Source organism: Danio rerio, chromosome 1 (assembly GCF_049306965.1).
Source record: "Danio rerio strain Tuebingen ecotype United States chromosome 1, GRCz12tu, whole genome shotgun sequence".
In the NCBI taxonomy this organism is placed as follows: Eukaryota; Metazoa; Chordata; class Actinopteri; order Cypriniformes; family Danionidae; genus Danio; species Danio rerio.
Genome location: NC_133176.1, coordinates 23,484,732 through 23,509,986, shown reverse-complemented (window position 1 = coordinate 23,509,986; position 25,255 = coordinate 23,484,732). Strand labels below are relative to the sequence as shown.

Genomic DNA, 25,255 nt, shown 5'->3' with positions numbered 1-25,255 from the left:
AAATGCGCACAAACAAACCTTTTAAACTTGATATAAACTCTTGAAAACCTTTACTGTCTGCTGTGTCTTTAATATTGTGTAAAGTTTATTATGTGCTATTGTAACATCAAGGAAGACGCAGCAAGGAAAAGTCACTTATAAATTAAAACTTAATTATTTTATCCAACAGCCTTACATTTAAATGGGAAACATAAGGGCAATCATACGCAAAAAGACCCCAGCCTATAAGGCTAGAAGTTTTCTTTCCCTTATTTATTTATTTGTTTGGCCCATGTACTCGTGTGCGATCGGAAAACTGTGTCCGCACTCCGCCTCTCACTCTGCCCCGAAGCCCCAGCTGGCCCTTTTTGGCCCAAGGTATTCGGCGGGCCGAAAAAGGCTGGCCGCTGGCCCCAAGAAAGCCCCGATTTGGCCCGATTAGGCCCCGGAAGTGACTGTGGAAACGCGACTAATGAGAGAAGATTTTCCACTACTCAATGGATCGCAAATATTGGTCATATTAGTCAGATATAAAAAAAGTGTAAAAGGATGATAAAAATAGTAAAAAGAAAAAGTGTCACTAAATATACTTGGGCAGACTTTAGTACCTGGGAGGCCTGCCTAAGCAAGGTCTATGTGTGGGAAGCACTGATTATTATGGCAAATTACATAAAAAAATGGAATGAGACCTTAAAATGTTTTTTGAATGAATAAACAAAGTATTTTGTTTAATTCTAAAACTTTACAGTAAAATTTTAATGTTACCTTTCACTTAAACATGAAGCAACAATGCTAAAGATTTCTACAGCAATTTAAATTTCTGTTCATTTCCAATATTTACTATTGCACTCTCTTAAAAATCTAAAATTGTATCAGTTAACATTAATTATGCACTGTGAACTACCTTACAATCCAACTTAATATGATCTAAGGTTAATAAACACATTGATGTTGCACATTATTAGTTCATGTTAGTTAACCTGAGCTGTGCTCTATCTGCATGCTCACCTCATCATAGAGTGTGCCGCTCACATCAGCACCATATATGGGCGAGACGAATGTCAGATTCTTCCAATACTTCCTCTCCAGGTCTTCATAGTTCAGATAGCGCGGTGTACAGTACCTGAGGAGGTAGAGCACACATCTCCAATGGTCAATCCATAATTGAGTGAAAGTTAATACAGAGTGCAGTCAGTTTTGTATTGTTGCAGAAAACAACAATGTATATAAAAAACTATTTTTTTATGACTGAAAATAGGATTAACTTTAAGAATGTGCATACAACACACTGAATCTATTCTGCATGTACATATTCTGAACCAACTATACATGTACACTTGTTTTAATCACTTACATGTCACTGTTAGCCAGTCTGCGGAATTCTTGCACAGTGAGCGGCTTCTTCTGGATGTTGTACTGGGTGAAGAGTCCTGATTGGCCAGCTACCATCTGCTGAATAGGTGCTTGAATAACAAAATCATCAATATCATCATAATTGCGACGTGGCTTCCAGCCCTTGGGTGGAATTACCTGTGGAAATAATCAAGATTTGATGTAGAAATTATAAATGTTTTTACATTTTATTACATTTTTGTTAAATTGTATTTTCTTCTAAGAAAAAAAACTAGAATGGTTTCTAAAAGTAACAACAGTTTAGAAAAACATTATAAAGCATATTTAAAACAAGAATCAGATGACATTAAACATTTTCCAGGAATTTGATTTCTTTTACAATAATATCATTTAAAATAATTTCAAATAATTAAAAAAAACATCTGGTCACACTTTACAATAAAGTTGTATTACTTAATCTATTTACGAACCTAAACTAATCATAAACAATACTTGTATAGCATTTTTAATAATTTAAAATATTTACTAATGCATTATTAAAATCTAAATTCTTGCTGCTTAACATAATGGGCTTCGAGTTAACATGAACTAACAATAACCTTTATTTCCATAAACTTTTATTTCCATTAACAAAGATGAATAAATACGGTAATATATGCATTAGTAATTGTTTGTTCTTGTTAGTAAATACATTAACAAACAAAGCATTACCATCTTAATTTACTCCTGTTTTTATTTACACGTTCATTCAATAATCATTCTAATGTGCTGATTTTTTTTGCTCAAAAATATTTCTGATTATTATCAATATAGAAATAGTTTTTTTGTTCTGCTTACTATTTATAAATTGATTTAAAAAATGCCAGATTTTTTTATTATAATATTCATTCATTCATTTTTTTGTCGGCTTAGTCCCTTTATTAATACAAGGTCGCCACAGCAGAATGTCTCGCCAACTTATCCAGCAAGTTTTTACGCAGCGGATGCCTTTCCAGCCACAACCCATCTCTGGGAAACATCCACACACACACACTCTTACACTACGGACAATTTAGCCTACCCAATTCACCTGTAACGCATGTCTTTGGACTGTGGGGGAAACCGGAGCACCCGGAGGAAACCCACGCGAAGGCAGGGAGAACATGCAATCTCCACACAGAAACGTCAACTGAGCCTAGGTTCGAACCAGCAAACCAGCGACCTTCTTGCTGTGAGGCGACAGCACTACCTACTGCGCCCCTGCCTCACCTTTATTATATAATACAGGGCTCGAAATTGCGACCATTTTAGTCGCATATGCGCCCGAAATTTAAGCTATGCAACTCATAATATATATTGGGAGCATTCGTGTGACTGCATATAATGGTTGTAGTGCGACCTGTTTTTTTTTTTTTTTCTTTTTTCTAAAAACGTGGTAAATTCGCTCTTCTCTGCCGCTATATTGGTTCATATTAGCCGTCAATCACTCAAGACTTTCCGCTGTCAGATGACAGGGTGGGAGCTTTTGTGACCGCGGGGATTGCAAACGGCTGAAGAGTGAAAAGTACACTGAATCTCGATGCGTTGTATGCACAGTGTTCAGCCAACACAATCTCATGGCAATTCGTAACTTTTTCATATGTTTCCTTGTGAGTTCAGGCTGCAACAGCGCAAATGTCCGCTAAAACACCATCGCCAAAGAAGCTCGCCTTTACTGAGTTTAAACTGATGCGGGTTATAACAAAGAACAGTATTGCGCCGGTGGGCATCGGGAGAATCTTGCTCTGCCCCCCTCTTATTGGGCCGGCTGACTCGCATGCTTTTCCACAAACACAGAAAAATGTCATTCAGCGCGTAACGAGGCTGAGCATTAAAACGACACAAACCGAAACCAAAACTTTTAAAAGTGAGGCTTTTCTTCCTTTCTTTTGTCCGTTCTTTCTTGAGGTGTACATTATTTTCCTATTTAATTACTGATGACTGCTTTGCAGCTTTCAGCATTGGATTAAATTATTTATTATATTATTTTGTTTGTTTTGTAGCAGAAATATTATTTATTAAATTAGCATGCATATAAAAACAATAGTACAAAATAAATATTTCTTACTACAATGCTTCATTTGTGTTTGATACAAACCATCAATTTATTTTTCATTTTTCATAAATTAACAGTAGGACTTTATATAGCAGATAACTTGCATTAAAGCACATTCAAGGCATCATGATGATGAGAAATATTATTCATTATTAGTATTATTGTCATCATCATCATCAATAATATTTTATAATTATTCAACATTCATTTTGGAATTACTGCACAAATATTAAGTCATTACAGCATTAGTTAGATAGTTGTTTCTGGGTTTTGTTAGTCCCAATTGATGTTGTTTTCAAATACAATAAATCCCTTAATATACAACTTGTCAAATATATCATTCATTTTTGGTGGATGCTCCTAATTTTTTTCTGGTGCTCCTAAATTTTTTTTGGTGCTCCTAAATATTTCAGGTTGGGAGCACCGGTGCTACCAAGTAAGAAAGTTAATTTCGAGCCCTGTAATATAATATAATATAAACTGCTTAAACAATAACTTTTAATAATAATTAAGCACCAACATCAATTTAAGTATACATGAGCACAAGACACTTAAAAAATATCTTATTTTTTATATTTCAAACCCTGCAAATCTTCAGGTCTTGCAATTTGATCAAATTGTTTAGATTACAATTTTTTGTTATTACAATTATCAATATTTTTTTTTAATTACAGCTGAATGAGAAACACATCATTCTGTACAAAACACATCATTCTGTACTGTGTAGTGCTTATCAAATAAAGCAGATTATTAATTCTATTGTGAATTTATTTCACACTTTGAATTTATTGTATAAAAATGACACATTTTTACAATAAATTACATGGAATAAACAACCGTACAGTACCAACCTTGGCCAGACCAGCACGATGAGCTCCCTGAGACTCCATATAAACCAGGTACTGGTTGAAATCCTTAAACTCCTCCATGGTGGGTCTGAAGGTCATGATTTTACAGGCAGGGTTTGCAGGGGCACTTGCCCCAACACCTGCCATCCTGACCACTCTCTCCTGCCTCCCAGAGGCTTGACCTGCAGATCACACCCAGTACAATTACACTTCCTCTTCACAAGTCTTCACTACATAATAAAATTTGCACATTTAATTTGGGTTTTGCAAAACACATTTTATGCATATGACGAACTGTCTAACCATTATAAACATGTTGTTGTGTCCCGATAAACAACGTAATGTTAAAAAAAAAACCCGACTACAATTTCATCATAGCGATCACTGTCAAGTGACATCATCAAACCGTGTTTATTTACAGCATCTTCAGTATAATTGTGAAATTTATTCCGCCTTATATTAGTAAAAATGCACAAAAGCGTCAAGACCGAGAGTATCATTCACAAACGTCTTGTTGCATGAGTTTTTAATGCGGCCCACTCCCATAATCTGCTGATAAAACAATGATATAAAACCGAAATAGACCTGCTGGATATTGATTAAAGAATCATATTCAGAAGCAATATTTACACGTAAAATCGCAGCGTCATGATTTTTATCACTTGCATCATACTGTTTACTGTACTCAGCTGGGTTTATTTACAGTTAGCTCATTAGCTGCTAAAGTGACCATATTAAATGTCCACTCTTAATCTCGTTGTCAAACTTCTCCGCTTAGCCCATAAAAACAAGACGAAGCTGTTTCTGCACGAGGGTTGTTTTCTGTTATGCGTATCAATTAGAAATACCTCAGTGTAGTGTGATCGTGGGCACGCAGTCCAGTCCCTTTAAATCCCCAGCTGTTCTACTTCATGACAGCTCTCTCTTCTCACACGATTTCACGTCTACCTCGCTTTAATTTCGCTCTGAGCTTTCAAAAGCACAGCGCCATCTGTTGGTCTGTATGTCACACAAATATACTGCAACGCATACAATGCAGCTCCAATAAACAAAGCACTGGGTTTTTCTGAACGAATTTAAACAATACCTTTCACTGATCCAAATGTCCCATCACAAAAAGGCTCTAAAACTTCAACTGTCTGCGGCTCTTTTCCTACATTTGAGTAAATTTAGCTTTTTCTATATGTATTTTTTATATACCCCATGTGTTTAGCAGTTTTTTTTTTTGTTTTTTTTTTTGCAGTTCTATTTCTTCATTGTTAAAGTTAATTGTTCTGCCTATGTGCTGTTTTATGTATTATGGGTTTAATATAAAAAATTAATAAAATAAATAAATAAATAAATAAATAAATAAATAAATAAATAAATAAATAAATAAATAAATGAATAAATAAATAAATAAATAAATAAACAAGCAAAGCACTGGAAGTTTTCTATATAAAATTTGAGAACCAGACGCAGTACAGCTTTGATCAAGAGTGTTTGCCTCAAAGATTATAACGCACCCTTCTTAAATAAAATAGTTATTACTAAGCATTTTTAAATAGTATTTTAATTTTACATTGAGTGGGCCTAAATGTAACATACATATAAAATCCATTCCTTTATTTTTAAAGCACATTTAAAAACAACAGAAAGAATAAAATGCATTATGCTATCAACAATATATAGATCTAAATAAAATATACTCAAATACAGAAATTAGACTTTCACATTAAAACACATAATTGAAATGGTAGAAAAAATGGATATGGCTGCATATTATGTATTGTTTCAGCATCGATATTGTAATATGATCATTTACAATAATCACATCTCAGAATATGCAATGTTGAGTTTTTATTATCATTTATTCATTGACATTGATCAGTGACCTTAACTACAATAAATTTTATAGAATTATTTTTATTTTTATCATTCAGTTACTTGAATACTGTTAGACTCAGGAAATGATAAAAACTTTATTTTAATTGTATCTTTGCATGATTTTATTTTTAGATTGTTATGCATGAAAACACTCACAACACATACAAATACAGAAATGCACTGCAAATAGCACAGACTACAACAAAAATGTCAGCAGCAGGTTTTATAGGTTGTTCATTTGATTTTATGGCGATGCATTCCCACTGCAGAATCATCCCAATTGATCTAACATTATAATTTTTTTCCCAAATAGATATATTGTCATCTGGTGAAATTGTATTTATATCACAATATATTTGTAAATAAAAAAATATCGCAATGTTAGATTTTTCCAATATTATGCAGCCCTAAAATGTATGTAGGTTAAATATTTCATATTTCATATTTATGTTATTCTAAAAAACTTTAAAATGACACCAGGCTTAATAGTATTATAATGTTGAAATTAAAAAGATTACAGTGAAATTTAAGAATCAGACAAAGCATAGTTATGGTAGCTTCAAAAATTACAATGTACACTAACTCTGTACTCTAAAAATAGTTATTAAATATTTTTAAAATAGGCCTGATATTTGTCTAAATGAAATGCACATATAACATTAAGATACAAATTGACATTATTGACAATAAGTATAGAAATAAATGCTGAATAATATTACTCTTAAAGAATACAGTAGATCAGAATACTTAGGAGATTTAAGAGGTTTTCGTTTTTCTTGTTGTTGAATTGGGTTTTATAATATCCATAACAAAATATCTATGACTTTATAAACCACAAAACAGAGTATAAGGAGATTTAGGTTTAGATCATCATAAGGAGATTTAGGAGATTCCATTCAAAAAGCAAGCTAGGCATATTTCACTGAAATCGTCAAAAAAAAAAACTAAAAGGAAAGTCTTAAAGGGGTGGTTCACTACGATATTATATTCTAAACTTTAGTTGATGTGTAATTTAGTTGTGTGAACATAAACAACATCTCTGAGTGTAAGACGCTCAAAGTTCAATGCAATGGGAGACAGGCTTTTACAGAGTTATCTTAGCAAAGCCTACAGTAAACAAGTTTGGGGACTTTTTAATTATAACATCACGGCATCAAAGAAAAATATAATAACAAAAATTAAGAAAGAGGACAAAAAAAAGTTCAATCATAAACAAACGCCTCAATCATAAAGAAAAAAAGATTATCGTAAGCTTTAAGAAACATATAATTCCTATCATTATTAATAAGCTTAGGAGATTCAATATTAAACGAAATTTCAGCAAGAAAAGTATTAAATGTAGGTATTGCCTTCATTAACTTATTTTTGTGTATACCCCATTTACAGTGTACGAAGTTTGGGGACTACAAAAAAATACATCTGGGTTAATGATGTCATAAACCCATCCGGTTATGCACACACCCCACGCAGAAATAGGGGTGTTGCCAGAGGCGCTGTAATGTTAACAAGCCAATCCACGAATCACAGCACATTATGTTAGCTGACCAATCATTGCCTCCTGAGGACTGGCCTTTTGGAGGAACTAGGAAATATGACAGTCGTTTTCATGTTTGTTGAGTAATTGTATAATCAAAGATATGAAAAAATAATATGATTTTTCTTCAAATGAAGCATGAGCACACATTTCTTTGCACCTCATAAACACAACTGAGCCTTAAAAATACACTCTGGACCACCCCTTTCGGTTTTGAATACAGAAAAGTCGAAGTTTGCAAGAAATTATACTGACAGATACTGCCAGAAAAAAATATCTGCTGCTGTCATTGCTGCAAAAGGTGAGTATGCCAAAATATGAAAATTAAAAGTGGATAAAAACAGTATCACTCTTTGCTGTGGTCAGAGCAGCCGTGTGTTTTATGAACATTAAATTAAATGTTTTGAAGGAAAAAACATCTATACTTTAGACCTGTCAGGTGTTCCTATAATTTAGGCCACTATTTTTATTCCATTTAGTTCATCTTTATTTTTATAGCGCTTCTTACAAAAGGGGGCGGTGGAGAGGGAGAGAGAGAGAGGAAGAGAGAGAGAGAGAGAGAGAGCGACTAACTGATCAAGCGCTGAAAGCAGATTAAACGGTTAAACTGAAGTGCGTCTCTGTGAAACTCCCGGTGGACTAACCCACCTTCACTTTATTTATTTACCGGCCCAATGACTCTTCTGTCTTCACCGGCGACGGATAGTTCATGAAAATGTTACTCTTCGTGTGAGGTGAGTGGAAAACATAGCACGTAATCCTTCATTATCGTTGTGTTGTGAAGATGAAGGCGCGTCTTTGACGGGACGAGGTGAATTTGACAGATTACAGGGAATTAAGTGAATGACACTTTCATCGCCGCGAATTAAAGACACTCAACCAGCCTTCATAGAGAAACTCGAGTCTGTTTGACTGTGATGAAGAGATAGTGAGTGAAATGTTCATTAAACAGAGTCACAGAAATATAGGACATTTTGCCTACATAGATGTGTTTTACAGAAGGCGTTTTATAGACGCTTATTTGTGCTCTTGTTTTATAATAAGAGTAATAGTGATATTAGTTGTCTTTGTCGACTGAGATTCTGCCCCACGGGTAATAATATTATATTATCTTCTTACCATTTCAGGGAATGTCAGATAACCTTGTTTATGTGACTGAGAGTAGAATCCAGTGCTCCCATTTTAGAGATGTCATATGCAACATACTATATATTAAACAAAACGCTGCACTTTTCATTGATAATGTTGATTCATAAAAACCATTGCATTTATTAGCCTACAAATCCATTTATTATGTAGCCTAATCTATGTATATGGTTCAAGACAGCAGCACAGTTTTTCTCAAACTTCATTCATTTTACTGTTATATATTTATATATTTTTTTGTTATTCAGTTTATTGTTAATGTTATTATTCAGTTGTTGTAATAATTCTGATTAGTAGTGAAAGCGAGGGCAAAAATCAGTCAGGAGATCCGGCAGGCTTCAGAAAGGGCCATAATTCATTTATGCTGTTATTTTTAGGAGCAGCTGAATACTGTGAATTCTTGATGCCTTGTAATCGTAAACTTACCAAAACAGACCATGGTTAGACGACTTCCACATGTTTAAAACCTGATAAACTGTAGTGATGATGATGTGCTCAGACTAAATAATAGGCACTAGCACATAAACTAAACTGAAAAAAAAAAAGATTTATTGGATTTACTACAATTTTCTAAGACAAGTGGTTGCAAACAATTTATATAGGCTGAAATAAATTCCGATTAAGATTAAGATTAGTTTACAGATTTAGTTAAATTACAAAATTCAGTTCGTTTGTTTAAATTCAGCCCAAACATTGTTTGCTACAATTTTGCAAAAATATTTTGTTCAGTATGCCTAAAGAACTGATGCAAATAATCTTAGATGACCTATCATGGCACATCTGGACACATGGAGCAGCCGTTCACAAGCTGCTAACAGCCAAAATTGGACAATTTGTGCCAATACTCATTTAAGAGGCTCTTGGAGAGGGAGATCTTCAACAGGAACTGATCTGATTATGCTCTCTATATGAGAGTGACTGAAGCCCCTAGGACAAATGACAGCTTCAATTACAGACACATAAATGCAGCAGACAAGCACAGACACAAAAAAAACTTGCTTTGTTTAACATGCTTTTAGTGGCTTGTGGAGAGAAACAGTTGGAGTCAACATTATTAGCCCTCCTTTCATTTTTTCCCCTTCTTTTTCAATATTTTCTAAATGATGTTTAACAGAAAAAAACAATTACAGAATTTCCTATAATATTTTTTCTTCTGAAAAAAAGTCTTATTTGTTTTATTTTTGCGATGAAAACAGTTTTTAAAAAATATTTTAAGGCCAATATTATTAGCCCCCTTTAGCAATATATATTTTTAATAGTCTACAGAACAAACCATCATTATACAATAATTTGCCTAATTACCCTAACTTGTTTAATTAACCCAATTAAACCTTTAAACTGCAATTTAGTCCAAAAACTATAAAATGTCTAATAAAATATTATCTACTGTCATTATGGCAAAGACAAAATAAATCAGTTAGGAATGAGTTATTAAAACTATTATGTTTAAAAATGTTCTGGAAAAAAAACCCTGAAATTGTTTAACTTTAACTGTTAAACAGAAATTGGGAAAAATATATAGATGGGGCTAATAATTCAGGAGGGCTAATAATGCTTCAACTTCAGACTTCAACTGTATATTTTCTCTATAATCATTACTGATTCCATCAGAATTCACTGCTTTAATTATGTAGAATATAGGGCTTGTATGTTCAAAAATAGGGAAAAAAATTTCTCAAAGCTGCTAAGAAACTATAAATCTCAGCTCAAGTTTTAATTATATTGAATAATGTATATTAATCAAATTACACATTTGTTTCTAAAATAAATATTTTTTATTCAACAATGCATTAAAATGAGAAAAAAGTGACATTAAAAAGAGTTCAGTTTAAAAAGGTTTATTTTCTTTAGATGTATCTATTCTTCCACAATAATATTAACAATAGCAAACATTTAGTCATTGATAATGACATTAAGAGATGTTTCTGATGCACCAAATGTTAGATTCATGTAAATGTAAATGTAAAAGCATCCTAAAATGTTAGAGGGGAAGTTCACACAACATGAACATTTATACACATGTATTCACTTTGAAGTTGTAACAATCTTTTATGACCTTTATTTTTTCTGTTGAACACAAAAGAAGATATTTAGAAAAATGTTTTGAAAACTAATATTTGTAAAAATTGAAGGGATGACAAAGTAAACGATGACAGAATTTTCAGTTTTGAGTGGACTACCTCTTTTCAATAGAATATAATTTTAAATTGTAATACTGGTGGAGAGTGTTGTCTAACACTCGGTTTATTGTCTAATTACTGTAATTGGATTATGATTTACATTATGTTTTCACCATCAGCCTATACAGTAACCCCTTTTGGGGGGCACTGTCATTCTAACAAGAGCCCACTTGAAATGTTTAATCTTAGGATAAATGACTTTGACTGAAACAATGCAATAAGTCAGTAATGCAGAACCAGTGGAGCCAAACTACAGTTCTTCATTTTCTTTTAATTTGTAACCTTTCTATATATTTGTGTCTTTACATATATAATATCTATGACTCAAATCGACTTGCTATAGAACATGTAAATAGATTTATGTGACTCTATAGCCCCACACATTTATTTTAGGTCAGGCTTAAACTTAAACACTTAGTTTTATACATTATGTATGCTCTATCTTTAACCACAAAGGGGTCCTTGACCTGTAAGGTTGAAGACCCCTTATACTGAGGTAAGCTGGTGTCAATAGTGATCTCACACAGTTTCCTGGACTATTATTAGTAACAGTTCTCTCTCCATTTCCTGGTGATATTTATAAATGCTTGAGGAAATTATAATATTAAATTAAATGCTTGCAGACAAGCTTATAGACAGCCACACAATCAGCTGAGGTTATTATTTTAGACTAATGTTTTGTTGTTTGAGTCTCAACTATATCATTACAAAGAGAAAGCCTCTTGAAAAGAAAGAAACTGCTAAAAATGAAAACTCAGAAAAAAGTTTATTTATTTATTTATTATTATTATTATTATTATTATTATTGGAAGCAAACATTTTATGATACAAAAGTCTTCCTTGTCTACCAGGATCAAATGTTTTAAAATATATATTTTTTATAATTTTTTTTTTATGTTATTTAAACAAAAGCTTTCCTCAAAACATTACTCCTAGAATCATGCAAATTCAGTCACACTTTCAGTTTTTCTTACTGTGCACCTCTTTAGCTTCTCTTTCTCTTCTTTAACCTCATCCAACTTCCCCATCTCATTTGTTTTCCTTTTGTCAATATACTTTTTTCCCTAATTTCCCCTTCCTCCTATCACCAATGATCATCATTCATCTGTCTCTGCAGATGTGCAGTGCTCAGATCATGCTGCCCGGCCACTCTTTCACTATCTTTGTGTTTTGTTCTGCTTGTGTGTGTGTGTGTGAGTGGTGAAGCAGCATTATCTAGATGCATTATTAAAGCCTGTGCACTCTGTGGTTCTCTCTCTCTCTTTCTCTCTCTCTATTTCTCTCACACTTGCTCTCGGTAAATCTGAAAGAAGAGTTTAAAGGCAATGATAGGATTACAAAAGCATTTAAGGAGAGCTTGAAGGATGTGGAGTACTTGGAACTTCATAAACATACATTTGCTCAAAGCTTACTTATGGCGAACGCACCAATGAAAAGCTAACATTTCGGCAGCATTATCAATTTCGTAATGATTTTTTTTTTTAGAAAAAAAAGTTAATTGTAAATGTACTCTCATTGTTATGTTCTGCATATAGCTATAGGGGTTGTTCAAGATCTTTCGTTTGAGTAAATTACAATGCGGTGCTGAAAAATGTCAGTGAAAGACCCTGACAGTGCATACTGTGGTTATGGGGGGAAAATAGCACCGGGAGAAAGATAAATGAAGGAAAGCAGAGAACAAGCGAGTGAGAGGAAGAAAGAAAGAAAGCCGTGTTCTCTGTTTTTGCACTAGATACATTAATTATTCAACAGCCAGGAGCTGAAAATGTTCAGAGGGGACTCCGACAAGGCTGATGGTTCAGTCTTTCTTTCGCTCTCTTAATCTCTCCTCAGACTTCCATTGTCACTTCATCAGTTTGTTATTACTGTCTCACTATAAGCTTCCAGCAACTCACAATTGTTATATTGCAGTCAAGAATTAGAACACTGCTACTAAAGGGCTAGCTAACTGCAAGCATCCTTTTTTTTTTTTTAACAATATCAGATTATTTAACATATTTAACAGAACTACTATATTTAATGGAAGAAGAAACACAGCTATTCCTAAATAGAACTAAATATGCTGCTGTAAAATGCTAATATATCTACTATGCATTTGGCAGTTGCTTTTATCCAACTCATATCCAATGTTTAATGTACTGGAGGGAGCTTCTTCCTGTTAATCTAACATGTCATAATAAGGGTAAAAAAATGGAAATGAATTATTGTCACAAACATGCAGAGAATGCACAGGTACAGTAGCTCACTTCTGTAGGTAAACACTGAATATAAGTGGCTTTGGATAAAACCATCTTCCAAATTCCAAAAGTAAATGTAATATAGCATTTTTTTGTATCCAACACCAATGTCACAGGTTTACATTCAATTTAATGCAAGTGCTTTATAGGGTATGTTTACATGATATTGATGCGCCTTTTTTCCTTTGTGCTTTGAAAAAGCTTTTTTCTTTTTTTATGTTTTGTTTTGTTTTGTTTATTTGGATAATACACCCGACAATACACCATAACACTTCTTGACTTTCTTGGTTTGTGTGAATCCACACATTTTCCAAGTAATTTAACACATCTCTAGTACAAATGTGGGTTTGTTTAATTATAACAGTGTTATTTACCCTAAATAAGATGGAAGTGAAAATGAAACAAAAATATATTCTCGATAAATTAATATGATTCATTTTTTTCCAAAAAAGTTTAGAAATTGTATAGTTCTAATAATGACAGCGGGTACATTGTAACACAATGTTTCTTATTTGCTCAACTGGAATTTAAAAACGGTTTTATACTGTGCTAGTTAGCAAAGCTAAAATTCTAAATAACTTATTTATTTTTATATTGTGAAATTCATTACTGAACATTATTAAAATTAGAGCAGATTTGTGTCATTTTAAATAAAATGGTTTAAATAATTATTAAATAAATCATCATTATGAAAATATAAGGAGATTTGAGGCATTTGTAATTCAAGATTTTCTATTTATAGTGCAGTATACCTGAATTGCAAGTATACTTTATAAGTTTTGTTATGCAAGTAATGAAAAGTTTAATCCATGTGTTACATCTAACTTTGCTCACACCTATCGTGCACCTTTTGAAAAGGCACATAATTTGTGCATTTATTTCTGAAAGTGTCCAGATTATTACAATGCTCAAATGATTACAGATGAAAATGACTAAAAACCGTGTATTACGAATGTCAGCTCAAGAGATGGCAATGCCATTTACTAAAGAAACATTATGAATCCACACATGCACAGACCTGTAGTCTACTATTGTTATTTTGGATGTCAAGTGATCACACAATGCCTATAAACAGATCATTGTGTTCACATATTCACATTTGTGTAGTTCACCCAAGAGGTTATGGTATTGCTTTTAAACATTTGCACTTAGATATCCATTTTCAAAAGCATTTATAATAGGGATGCACAATATATATCACAATGTTATTTGCAATAAAAAAAAGATCTGCAATGTTAAAGTAAGACTACATAATAACCAACTAAACAGTTGTTCATCGTAAAAATTAACCCTAATAGAATGAAAGATTTTGGTTTTCATTTGGATGTTTTTAAGATCGCCACTGTAGGATTTCAATAGGATTTAAACCAAGGGGTTATAAAGTTTTAAGCTTTAATGAAGATATATTATGGTTGTGGCTGGAAGGGCATCCCCTGCGTAAAACATATGCAGGATAAGTTGGCGGTTCATTCCACTGTGGTGACCTCTGAAATAGAGACTAAGAGACTCACACAATAATGAAGACTAAACAATGCTATTTTACAAATGATTATTGAATTTCTTTTGTACCTCAATACTGTTAGACTCCACATAAATCCATAAAACATGGTTTATTTAATTTCTATCTGTTCAATTATGCGTCAATGCTTGTAATTAGTTTATTGTATTTTTAATGCAGACAAAATAATTCCAATCAGTCCAAAATTATGATTTTTTTTTCAAATACAGTTTTAATTCATCTTATGAAATTATATTTACATACAGTACATACAAAATCTAGTTTATACCAGACAAACCAAAATATTGCAGAGGGTGCTGCAGTTATGTATATTTGAATAGCCGACAAGCATAAAACATTTTTTGTTGTTGTTGTTTTTAGTAGAAAATGTCCAAATGTAAACATGCTCTTGGACAAAAGATCAAATGCAATGCCATATCTGTGTGGATGCCATTTGAGGCTGAGATTACTTACACCCAGACTGAGTTTTATAATTTGATGAGGGTAGAAAAGATATTTCTTGCAGTGTGATCTGGGAAGAGGCATGGGAGGTTAAAAATAAGTTGAGCAGAGGCACTGAGGCTTTTAAGAAGTATGGCATTTGACCAGCAAGGATGGAGTTAACAGTCTGCCCATTAAACTACTAAAACCTGGATAAGCAGCGATTAGGAAAAGACCTTATTTTGCTTTTTAACTAGAAGAGAAACCCTTTATTAGCATCACTTTGGATTAGGCAATTACAGTCCTGGCAAAACATCCATGCACTTATATAATACAACTGTAAAAATATAAATATACGCTGACAATAATAGTCTCTCTTTAGTGTTTAGTTTGAGTTTAGTTTTAAGGCTGTAGTTCTGGCCATAGAAATACTGTTGTCCGTGTAGAATATCACTCCTCATTTAAACATGAAAAATGCTTTTTACTGAGAGAGCTCGTTCAATTAAACAAGGCAACAGAGCTTTATTCTTTGTGGTGCAACAACTTTGAACATCAAACATATTGTATCTGAATGTGACTGTTAAATTCATTTAGCCAGTTCTGGCCAAAAAGGCCATTTGTTCACATTTAATTGCTCTTCTTCTAATTGCTTAATTGCAAGAATCTAATTTTACTTTATCTAACTTTATGCTGATTTAAGCCCTGGTCAGATCACACGATTTTTATTGTCGGTTACGAAAGTCATTATGTCAGATTATGTGATTTTGTCTTGATAAAATATTGACTTGTTGTGGGTAAAAAATGTGCCAGACTACATGTTCCTTCATGATCAGTTATCTTGTGACATTTACAATGAGCGTTATTTCCCAAAGCAGTCACAATGGTTGCTATAACAATATTTCTTATCTCAATATAAATAGTTTTTAATCTTATTTTAATCTTAATAAACACTGCTTGCTGACAACTTGGCTATATTACTATTTAATGGCATTCATTATGACAGTGATGGGATCAAACGTATTTCCTTTTTAATATTAAGATATTTTCTTTTAAATCTAAATGTATATTTTCCAGCCATGGGTTGCCTATTAAACACTCCCTCCCTGAACTTGCCACAAGTGAGATGGAAAAAAATTTAAGCACATCAGCAGCAAGGAAAAATCAGATGCTCAAGAGAAAATAATGACTTATTAAAAAATAGCTAATATATGACAAAGGTTTGTGACACAACAATTACAATGGAGCCTTAATTAGGTCCTTATTTTTAACTGAGGGAAACAAATAATCCACCCGCACGGCTGAGTAGTGGACGAGCACAAACAAAAAAATAATTTGTATATTTTTCTTGAAAGAAATATCTTTTTGAAATGAATTTCATTGGGTGTAATTTGTATCTTAATTTTAATGTATTTTGTTGGTTTGTTATTTACTAGATAAGCAAGAATAACGAGTAACATCTGAGGTGAAGTGCTTCAAAGTCCGCTATATGCTTCAGCGCCAAAGCATGAACTGGTTTGCTAAATAAAATAAAATGTAGCTTAAATAACATTAAAGTCAAATTTTCAGTTTCAGAGAAACTAAATGACAAAAGCATCCATTGCTGTTTAGTTTCAATTCAATTAGTTTAATCAAGTAATTTGAATAAGCAGAACAGGCTTTTACAATGTTTTTGCAGCACTAAACTCCTACCCAGACTACCTAGGAAGAAAGAACTCGGTCGGAAGGCTGAAAGAACTCAGAAACTTGTTGTGAGAATAGAGATTTTTGCATATTTATGTCAGATAAAACTGTTTAAAAAGCTTTAATATTTTTGAGAAAGTAGGTAAAGTTTGCATAACCAATGATTGATCTTATCCACTCGAGACCCACCCATAAGTAAATATGCAGCCTATTTTTTGGTAATGGCATCGGTTGTCATGAACTATGACACATTACATGAGAAGAAATGATCGAACCTTGTGTCATGATGCCCAGTTGTTGTTTTTGACTCCCCAAGGTAACCCTACTTCAAGGAAATCGTGACAAATACGTGTGATCTGACCATGTCTTTAGACTGTGGAATAATTCGTCACCTTGGAATTATAAGGTTCTTTATTTGGCAAATAATTTCCATTTCGCATTAAACCTTTTTTGCACATGTCCAAAACCACCTCTATTGAGCATAACACGTTTTTTGTGAATTAAGGAATTTTTATTTGAAATTTGGCATTTCCATCACTTGTTTCTCATACGATGCTTCAAAATGCGCATTAGTGATGGAAAACCACATACTTCTCGCAGATACCTCAGAAATCATTGAGAAATGCTTTTCTAAAATTTCCCATGACTGTTCCTATAAAAGTTTTGCTTGGTGTAAATATTACAAATTCAATAACCAAAACTAATGTTTAAGGGCAAACATGTTACAGATAAGACAATATGCTACTGAATCATGAAATAATTAGTGCTATTTTTTTTTATCTTTTAAACCAAATGTAAATCACTGCACTTTACCAGATAAGTCTAATACTATGACCAAATTTCTTTAAATGACAAATAACAAATAATTTATTAAAGTACTATATCACTGGAGTTTAGAAAAAAAAAAACATTTCAGCCTTTTGTCAGTTTAGCCCTTTTTTTACCTAAGAGTTGCAGGCTTGCCTTCTGGAGGGGATCTTTAGCTTATTTCACCACCTTTTCAAATTCCCTCTGCATTTCCCTTGAAATGATATATCAATGTTTCAGTCTTTTCTGTTACATAAACAAATTGGTTTAATCTATACATATTCACTCTGTTTTTATTGAAATCTCACAAAACTTAATAAACATCCAAAGCACTTTCTGTTGAATGAAAGGCACCCCAGTTCAGGTTTACTCAAGGCATTTTTCTCTTCACTCCACTCCAGGTTTTCAATTTCCCACTTCTAACTAAGTGATTAGAGAAACCCTGTTCTGAGCAATCAGAAACATTGGGGAAAAAAGTACATTCATCTCTTCACACATAATGAACTCTGCTCACCACACAGACCAAAACCATCATGTGTTGTAATGGAATCATAAACTGTTAATTTATCTTCAATCGGAGAAGGGAATGAGAATGATGCAACATGGCCAGTGTATTGGTATTGCTGTGACCCAACTTCAGTGGCCAGTCAGTCATGCAATAGTCATTTCCAATAGTGAGATAAGATTCTTTTTTACATCACATAACATCTTATGTGTCTCTTTAACAGATCTGGGGACCTCTTGAAGCTCCAATCATGGCAGCAAACAAGAGCCTATGTTTGATGGAGAGGACCACTGGATCAAGAAGGAAAAGCTCTTACACTGTCTGGAATTCACCACTGATGAAACAAGAACTCTGAACTGTTCTCCTTGGTCATATTAACCTGCCAAAGTTCAGGTGTAAAACATCGACTTAGATGCAGTGCAAATGGATAAAACAAAAACTTCAAAATCACACACACTGGATATATTTATGCTGAGCAAGCCAATGAAGTAAAAATATTTATTCAATGTTAGCGATCATATGAAAAGAATGATTAAGTCAAATATTTTGAAGAATTGGTATTGAAGCTATGGAAAAGTTCCTCTTTGGTGGGGCAACATATCATCTGACTGTAAGGTAAGTGTGAAGTGTGTTTCCTTGTTTGCAGCCCAGGATCTTCAGAAATATGTGACTTAGCCTACATTTTTGCGAAATTTGAATAAGTTGCTCTGTGTTTGTTTCAGTCCATGTTCCAATTGACAGATGCACTAGAGGACGATGTCTAGATCTTTGCGAATCTGAAATACTTTACTCATGGTACATTTTGTTGTACTTTTCAGATATTAATCACGTCCATGAGCATCTAGCGAATCCCTGACATATACCATTCCTTAAACCCCACCAATAGTGAGAGATCTACTAAAGGACGATGTCTACATCTTTGCGAATCTGAAATAATTTACTCATGGTACTTTTTGCTGTATATTGTTCACGTCTATGAGCATCTAGCGAATCACTGACATATACCTTTATTAAAACCCAACCAGTAGTGGCAGATCCACTAGTGCAGGGGTGTCCAAACTCGGTCCTGGAGGGCCGGTGTTCTGCATAGTTTAGCTCCAACTTCCTTCAACACACCTGCCTGGAGCTTATTAGTATACTTAAAAAGAGCTTGATTAGCTGGTTCAGGTGTGTTAATTGGACCTAAAATATGCAGGACAACGGCCCTCCAGGACCGAGTTTGGACACCCCTGGACTATAGGACGAAGTCTACATCTTCGCAAATCTGAAATAATTTAGTCATGGTACATTTTGCTGTACTTTTCTGATATTGTACACGCCCATGAGCATTTAGCAAATCACTGACATATACCTTTCCATAAACCCAAGCAATAGTGTTTTCAAAAGCAAGCATAAGAGAAAAGTGCACCATTACCATGTAGTTTACCTTGATTTTACATAGTTTTTATCTCTTTTTTGAAACCGTGTTTTACTGAATATGCTCGAGTAGCCTGTGCCACAAGTACAACATTGTACAAAGTGAGCTCCTAAGAAAACTGACTGCGATAGGTGAGGCAAACATATTTGATTACAAATCATGGTAACACTTTATTTTGATGATCCATTTGAGTATTAGTAGACTGTCTGCTTAATATCTGTTGAAGCTACTGCTAAACAGACATTTAACTGACTATAAAAATTTTGCAAGTACATGTCAACTTACACTAAACCCAACCTAACAATCTACTATAATCTAATGAGAATAAGTTGATATGTAGATGAAATGTAACTTAAATTCAACAATAGTACCATCAAAATAAAGTGTGACCAAAATCATAGACAACATTAAGTTGTTTCGTGGTATTTGTTGGTGTTGTGCAAAGAACTGCACAATTATACGCCTTTATTTTTCGATAATACGTCAATGGAAATATTGTTAGTGTGAAAAAGAACAAAAGCTATTGCTCTTACTGCGCCGTAGCATTAGTTTTACCTGCAGTGGAAGGTACGTTTCAGATACACATCTTTCATGTACACATTCATAAGCAGGTAACACTTGTACAGATCACCTAGCGAATCACTGACATATACCTTTCCCTAAACCCAACCAATTGTGTTTTCAAAAGCAAACATAAGAGAAAAGTGCACCGTTACCATGTAGTTTACCTTTAGTTTTTAGTTTATTTTTAAAACCGTGTTTTACTGGACTCAAATTCAAGTACCCTGTGCAACAATTACAACATTAGACCAAGTGAGCTACCGAGCAAAATATCCACACAAATGTATTCACTTACAAGTCATAGACACCTAAAGTTGTTTTATGGTATTTATTTATTTTGTGCAAAGAACTACACAAAAAATGTGTTATTTGTTTATAATATGTACCTGAAAGTAGTAATAGTGTGAAAAGGAACAAAAGTTGTTTGCGTCTTACTGCTTTGCAGCATTAGTTTTACCTAAAAACTGCAGTGGAACAAATTTGTTTTTGCAGTTTCATAAAAATGTTGGCCGAAGCATGTATTTCCAATGAGCCTGTGTTACTTATTTGTGTGCACTAGTTTGTCCAAGGTGTTTACATGTGTGTCTATAACTCAGTGATCGGCTCAGTGTGTGACGCAATTGCACTCTGTCCCTGCCTTTACAAACCTAATCCAATTAGAAAACTTGTCAGTAACCTTAGGGTCGTCTGTCTGATACTCTGTACACATCTACGTACTTTACACTCTAGAAAGGACTGTAAAATTAGGGAACTGTATTGTACTGAGTTAAAAATGTACAGTGTTTATATCACATTGTGTTGTTTTAGGGTTAAAAGAAACATAAACTAAATGTCCTGACAGAAAAATACCAATAATTACCTTTTAAGTTTTCCATTAAGTTGGAACAAGTCTACAGTGGAGGCTTAGTAACTACTTGCAAGTTTGTAACTAACTGTGTAGGTTATTCAGTTGCTCCCTTTTTATCTTAAGGCACATTGCAAAGTTGTACGTTGTTCTTAAAGTAATGTGGAGACATTACTCTAATTGATCCTAAACATTCATTCTTCTGGCAGATGCATTGGTTTAAAGTGACGTTACATTCAATGTATACATTTTATTAGTTCTTGCTTGTTGCTAGTGCTCATGTTTGAACTAAGGCACAATTATATGTGAAATATAATACATGATCCTGAATAACGTCATGGACATTTTGGTTACACTTTCAATAAGGTGTCTTTGTTACACGTGTGTTCTTACTTAAGTAATTATAAATTAATTATGCATAATTTTAAACAACACCCTAAACTTAACCAGCATTTAAACCCTAACCATATAGTAAGTATGCAATGAATTAATATTACTCAGTAGTAAAATGTAATGTGTATTTATATAGCGCATTTATTGCATATGGTCACACACACAAAGCGCTTCACAATCAAGAGGGAGGGGGGTCTTTCCACACCACTTCCAGTGTGCAGCATCCACTTGGATGATGCGACGGCAGCCTCATGACAAAGGCGCCAGTGCGCTCAACAAACACCCGCTATTGGTGGAGTGAAGAGACAGTGATAGAGCCAAATTGGTGGATGGGGATGATCGGGGGGCCATGATCATTAGGGGCCAATTGAGGGAGTTTGGCCAGGACACCGGGGTTACACCCCTACTCTTTACAAGAAGTGCTATGGGATTTTTAATGACCGCAGAGAGTCAGGACCTCGGTTTAACGTTTCATCCAAAAGACGGCGCCCACTGATGTCCCCTTCACTTTTACTGGGGTATTAGGACTCACACAAACCACAGGTTGAGCGCCCCCTGCTGGTCTCTCTAACACCACTTCCAACAGCAACCTAGTTTTCCCATGTGGTCTCCCATCCAGGTACTGACCAGGCTCAGCCCTGCTTAGCTTCAGTGAGGCTGCAGGGTGATATGGCTGTGGCCAAATAGTTACACTGTAACAAGCACATTCATTCATTTTCTTGTTGGCTTAGTCCCTTTATTGATCCAGGGTTGCCACAGCGGAATAAACCGCCAACTTATCCAGCAAGTTTTTACGCAGTTTTTCCAGCCGCAACCCATCTCTGGGAAACATACACAAACACACACTCATACACTATGGACAATTTAGCCTACCCAATTCACCTGTACCACATGTCTTTGGACTGTGGAGGAAAACGGAGCACCCGGAGAAAACCCACGCGAACGCAGGGAGAACATGCAAACTCCACACAGAAATGCCAACTGAGCCGAGGATCGAACCAGCGACCCAGCGACTTTCTTGCTGTGAGGCAAACGTGCTACCCACTGCGCCACTGCGTCGCCCTTGTAACAAGCACACCTTAAAATAAAGTATAAACTGTAATTTATAAGTAAATACAAAAAACATGATCGCCTAACAACAAGAAGGTTGCTGGTTCGAGCCCCTGTTGGTAGAGATGCGCGAATCAGCTGGAATGTCACCCGAATCCGCAGCTTCATACTAATCATCCACCCGCTACCGCCCGGATACAGGAACAAGATAACAAAAAGGGTGCCACTTCAGCCTAAACGGCAGCTATGTTATTATTTATTTTTAAAGTTCCCAGGTTCTGCAGGTTGCAATGTCCTGAATTTTGCTTGCCAATATTAAGCCAATTGCAATCGATTGTTTTGGTTCAATTTGATATTTCCCCAACCAGCGCAGAGTGAGTACACAGTGAGTACACACACAGTGAGTACTCACTGTGTGAGTACACAGTGAGTACTCCGACTAGGCCACCCCCGGTCTGCTATGTTATGTTTACTTGGCCTTTTTCTTTGCACTGTGTGCTTATTGTAGGAATGCACAAGATTCTCCTCGCAAGGCTCTGCAGTCCTGGAAATAAACGATCTTGTTTGTCCCAGAACGATAGCAGATTTTCCTTTGATGACTTGAAAGAGTCAGTGCCTTACCAGCCACAAACCTCACCGCACGTCAAGCGGCACTCATGTCTCATCACTAACTGAAAGTTTAAACAGTACTCTTTCACTTCATCCATTATTTTGGGTGTCTTGTCTTCACATTTTGCAAAGCCCACTCTCTGCTTTTTCGCTGGTCCACTGCCATGTCCCACTACATCCACCCGCAATTAATCATAATGTATTTTTTTATTACCCCTTCCACGTTCAAAGTCATTTAAATCACATTTCTTCCCCATTCTGATGCGCGGTATGAACTGCTGCAGATTGTCTTGACCATGTCTACATGCCTAAATGCACTGAGTTGCTGCCATGTGATTGGCTGATTAGAAATTTGCGTTATGAGCAGTTGGACAGGTGTACTCAATAAAGTGGCCGGCAAGTGTAGGTCTGTAAGGTTCATTTCAACAGTTCATTTAGTCTGCTATTTGCTGCAATATCAAGATTAACAGTGCAAAGCAAAAACATTGAGTAGTGTCAAAATTTTGTTAATGTTGTAACAGCTTATACAACTAACTAGATAGACTTTTCTTATATTGTAGCCAGTGCTGAATTATGTAGCTTACACAGTATTCAGACTTGTATTTAGATTATGCTACCTTTTAAAATGCTTTTAATCAAGATGACAAAAATTACAATTTCTGGTGTAGTTTAATGGTTACAAGGTCATACAGATTAACAAAAACCATCTTTCTATTTTTATTGTTGAATAATGACAGTAGGACAAAATGTTTCCAGAACTTGTTGCTTTAAATGTTGGGTTGAGGTGGGGACAGCTAAAAGTAGGGTTGCCACCCGTCCCTTAAAATACGGAATCCTCCCGTATTTGAGAATGAAATTGCGTGTCCCGTTTTGAATCAATACGGGACGGTTTTGTCCTGTATTGTTATCATTTTTTGAAAAAGTAGCTTTTTATGCAAATCATTCCACACACATTTTATGAAGATGCCTTATTTCCTACTTTTGATTGGGTAATACTTGATGTCATCGTTAGTTTGATTGGTCTTTTTCCAGTGAGGAGGGGGGGTCTTTTAAGCAGAGTCTGTGTCAAGTCTTGACAGAGGATAATGGGAGATGCATCTTCAGGTAAACCTCCGCGTTTTAAAGTTTCAGAGTTTAAACGCAAGTGACTGAAAAAAAAGAGAGTGGGAGGAAACAAATACCTTGCTGCAGAGTGTTAGAAATTGTTATTAATCCAACTGCACGATTTGTCGGAGAGCCTTCTCTGTGGCTCATATTGGTCTGTGGGACAACATGACTCTGGAGAGCAGCATTCCTGCAATGACAGAGCTTGAAAATATCAAAGCAGTCAGACAGTTCATCGTACCCCAAGTCTCTCCCGAAGCAGACATGGTAATGACAGTGTAATCATCATCAACAATATTTAGGTAATTGCTTAATAATGTTAAAAATGTGACTCAGTTTGTGAAAATTTAGCTGGAGTAATTTTTTTTTTAATTTTTGAAAATGATAAAAATATATGTATTGAATATTAAGAGTAAAACAATATCAACAACTGAAATCACAGGGAAATGAATGGCTACAATCAAACTTTATCTCAGAATTAGATTTGGCCTGGTTTTCATACACCGGGTCACAAATTGTAATTTGTAAAAATTTGTAAATAAAATGTATGGATCATATTCCAATGCAATATTATGATTTGTTTGGTAATCATTTGATAAACATTAATTTAATACTTGAAATGTTTTATTTAATACATTAATAAACAACATAATGCCCATGTAAAGAAAATAAACTAGTAAATTGCTACTTTTTATATTTTATTCTTTAGAAATAGGCTATATGAAAACTTTACTACACTAAAAAAAATCCTGGTTACCTTATTTTTTTAAGCTGAATCAAATTAATCATGAGTTCATTAAACTTATATTATGTTAAACTGACATAAAACTGCTTGCATAACTTATATAATTAAGATAGAACATGATTAACTTTGTTCAGTAAGTTAAAATGACCTAAAAACATATGCTGTCAGGACCATACCATTTTTTACAGTGTAGCTAATGTTTGTATTTAGTTTATGTATGTGCTGTTTCCATGTTTGGATAGTTGTTATTGCAAATAATGACAAATATTTTAGCCAAAATCTGTTACCAGTACCACCCTTTTAAATTAGGTTCATTAGTAGTTAACACAAGTGTACTACACTATCAAACATAACATCAGCTATCAGTTCTGCAGAGTTGTAAAA

General features: G+C 34.3%; 2 protein-coding genes across 6 annotated transcripts in view; one reads left to right on the top strand and one right to left on the bottom strand.

The window, feature by feature from the left end:
• The window catches only part of kdm4c (lysine (K)-specific demethylase 4C), a 34,958-nt gene extending 29,774 nt beyond the window's left edge, over window positions 1–5,184 (bottom strand). For 4 of the 5 annotated variants that reach the window (XR_012402509.1, XR_012402513.1, XR_012402511.1 and 1 more), the window contains exons 1-4: window positions 5,103–5,184; window positions 4,258–4,436; window positions 1,334–1,509; window positions 988–1,102 (exon numbers count right to left, since the gene is read on the bottom strand). Coding sequence is in view for 1 of the 5 variants with exons in the window: in NM_001083851.1 (NP_001077320.1) it covers window positions 988–1,102; window positions 1,334–1,509; window positions 4,258–4,401 (435 nt within the window). In the remaining 4 variants the exon portion in view is untranslated. 5 annotated transcript variants of the gene reach the window in all.
• Window positions 5,185–8,239: 3,055 nt separating this feature from the next.
• The window catches only part of frmpd1a (FERM and PDZ domain containing 1a), a 51,858-nt gene continuing 34,842 nt past the window's right edge, over window positions 8,240–25,255 (top strand). The window contains exons 1-2 of the mRNA XM_005170936.5: window positions 8,240–8,388; window positions 18,372–18,763. The gene's annotated coding sequence lies outside the window, so the exon portion shown is untranslated. The remainder of the gene's footprint in view (window positions 8,389–18,371; window positions 18,764–25,255) is intronic.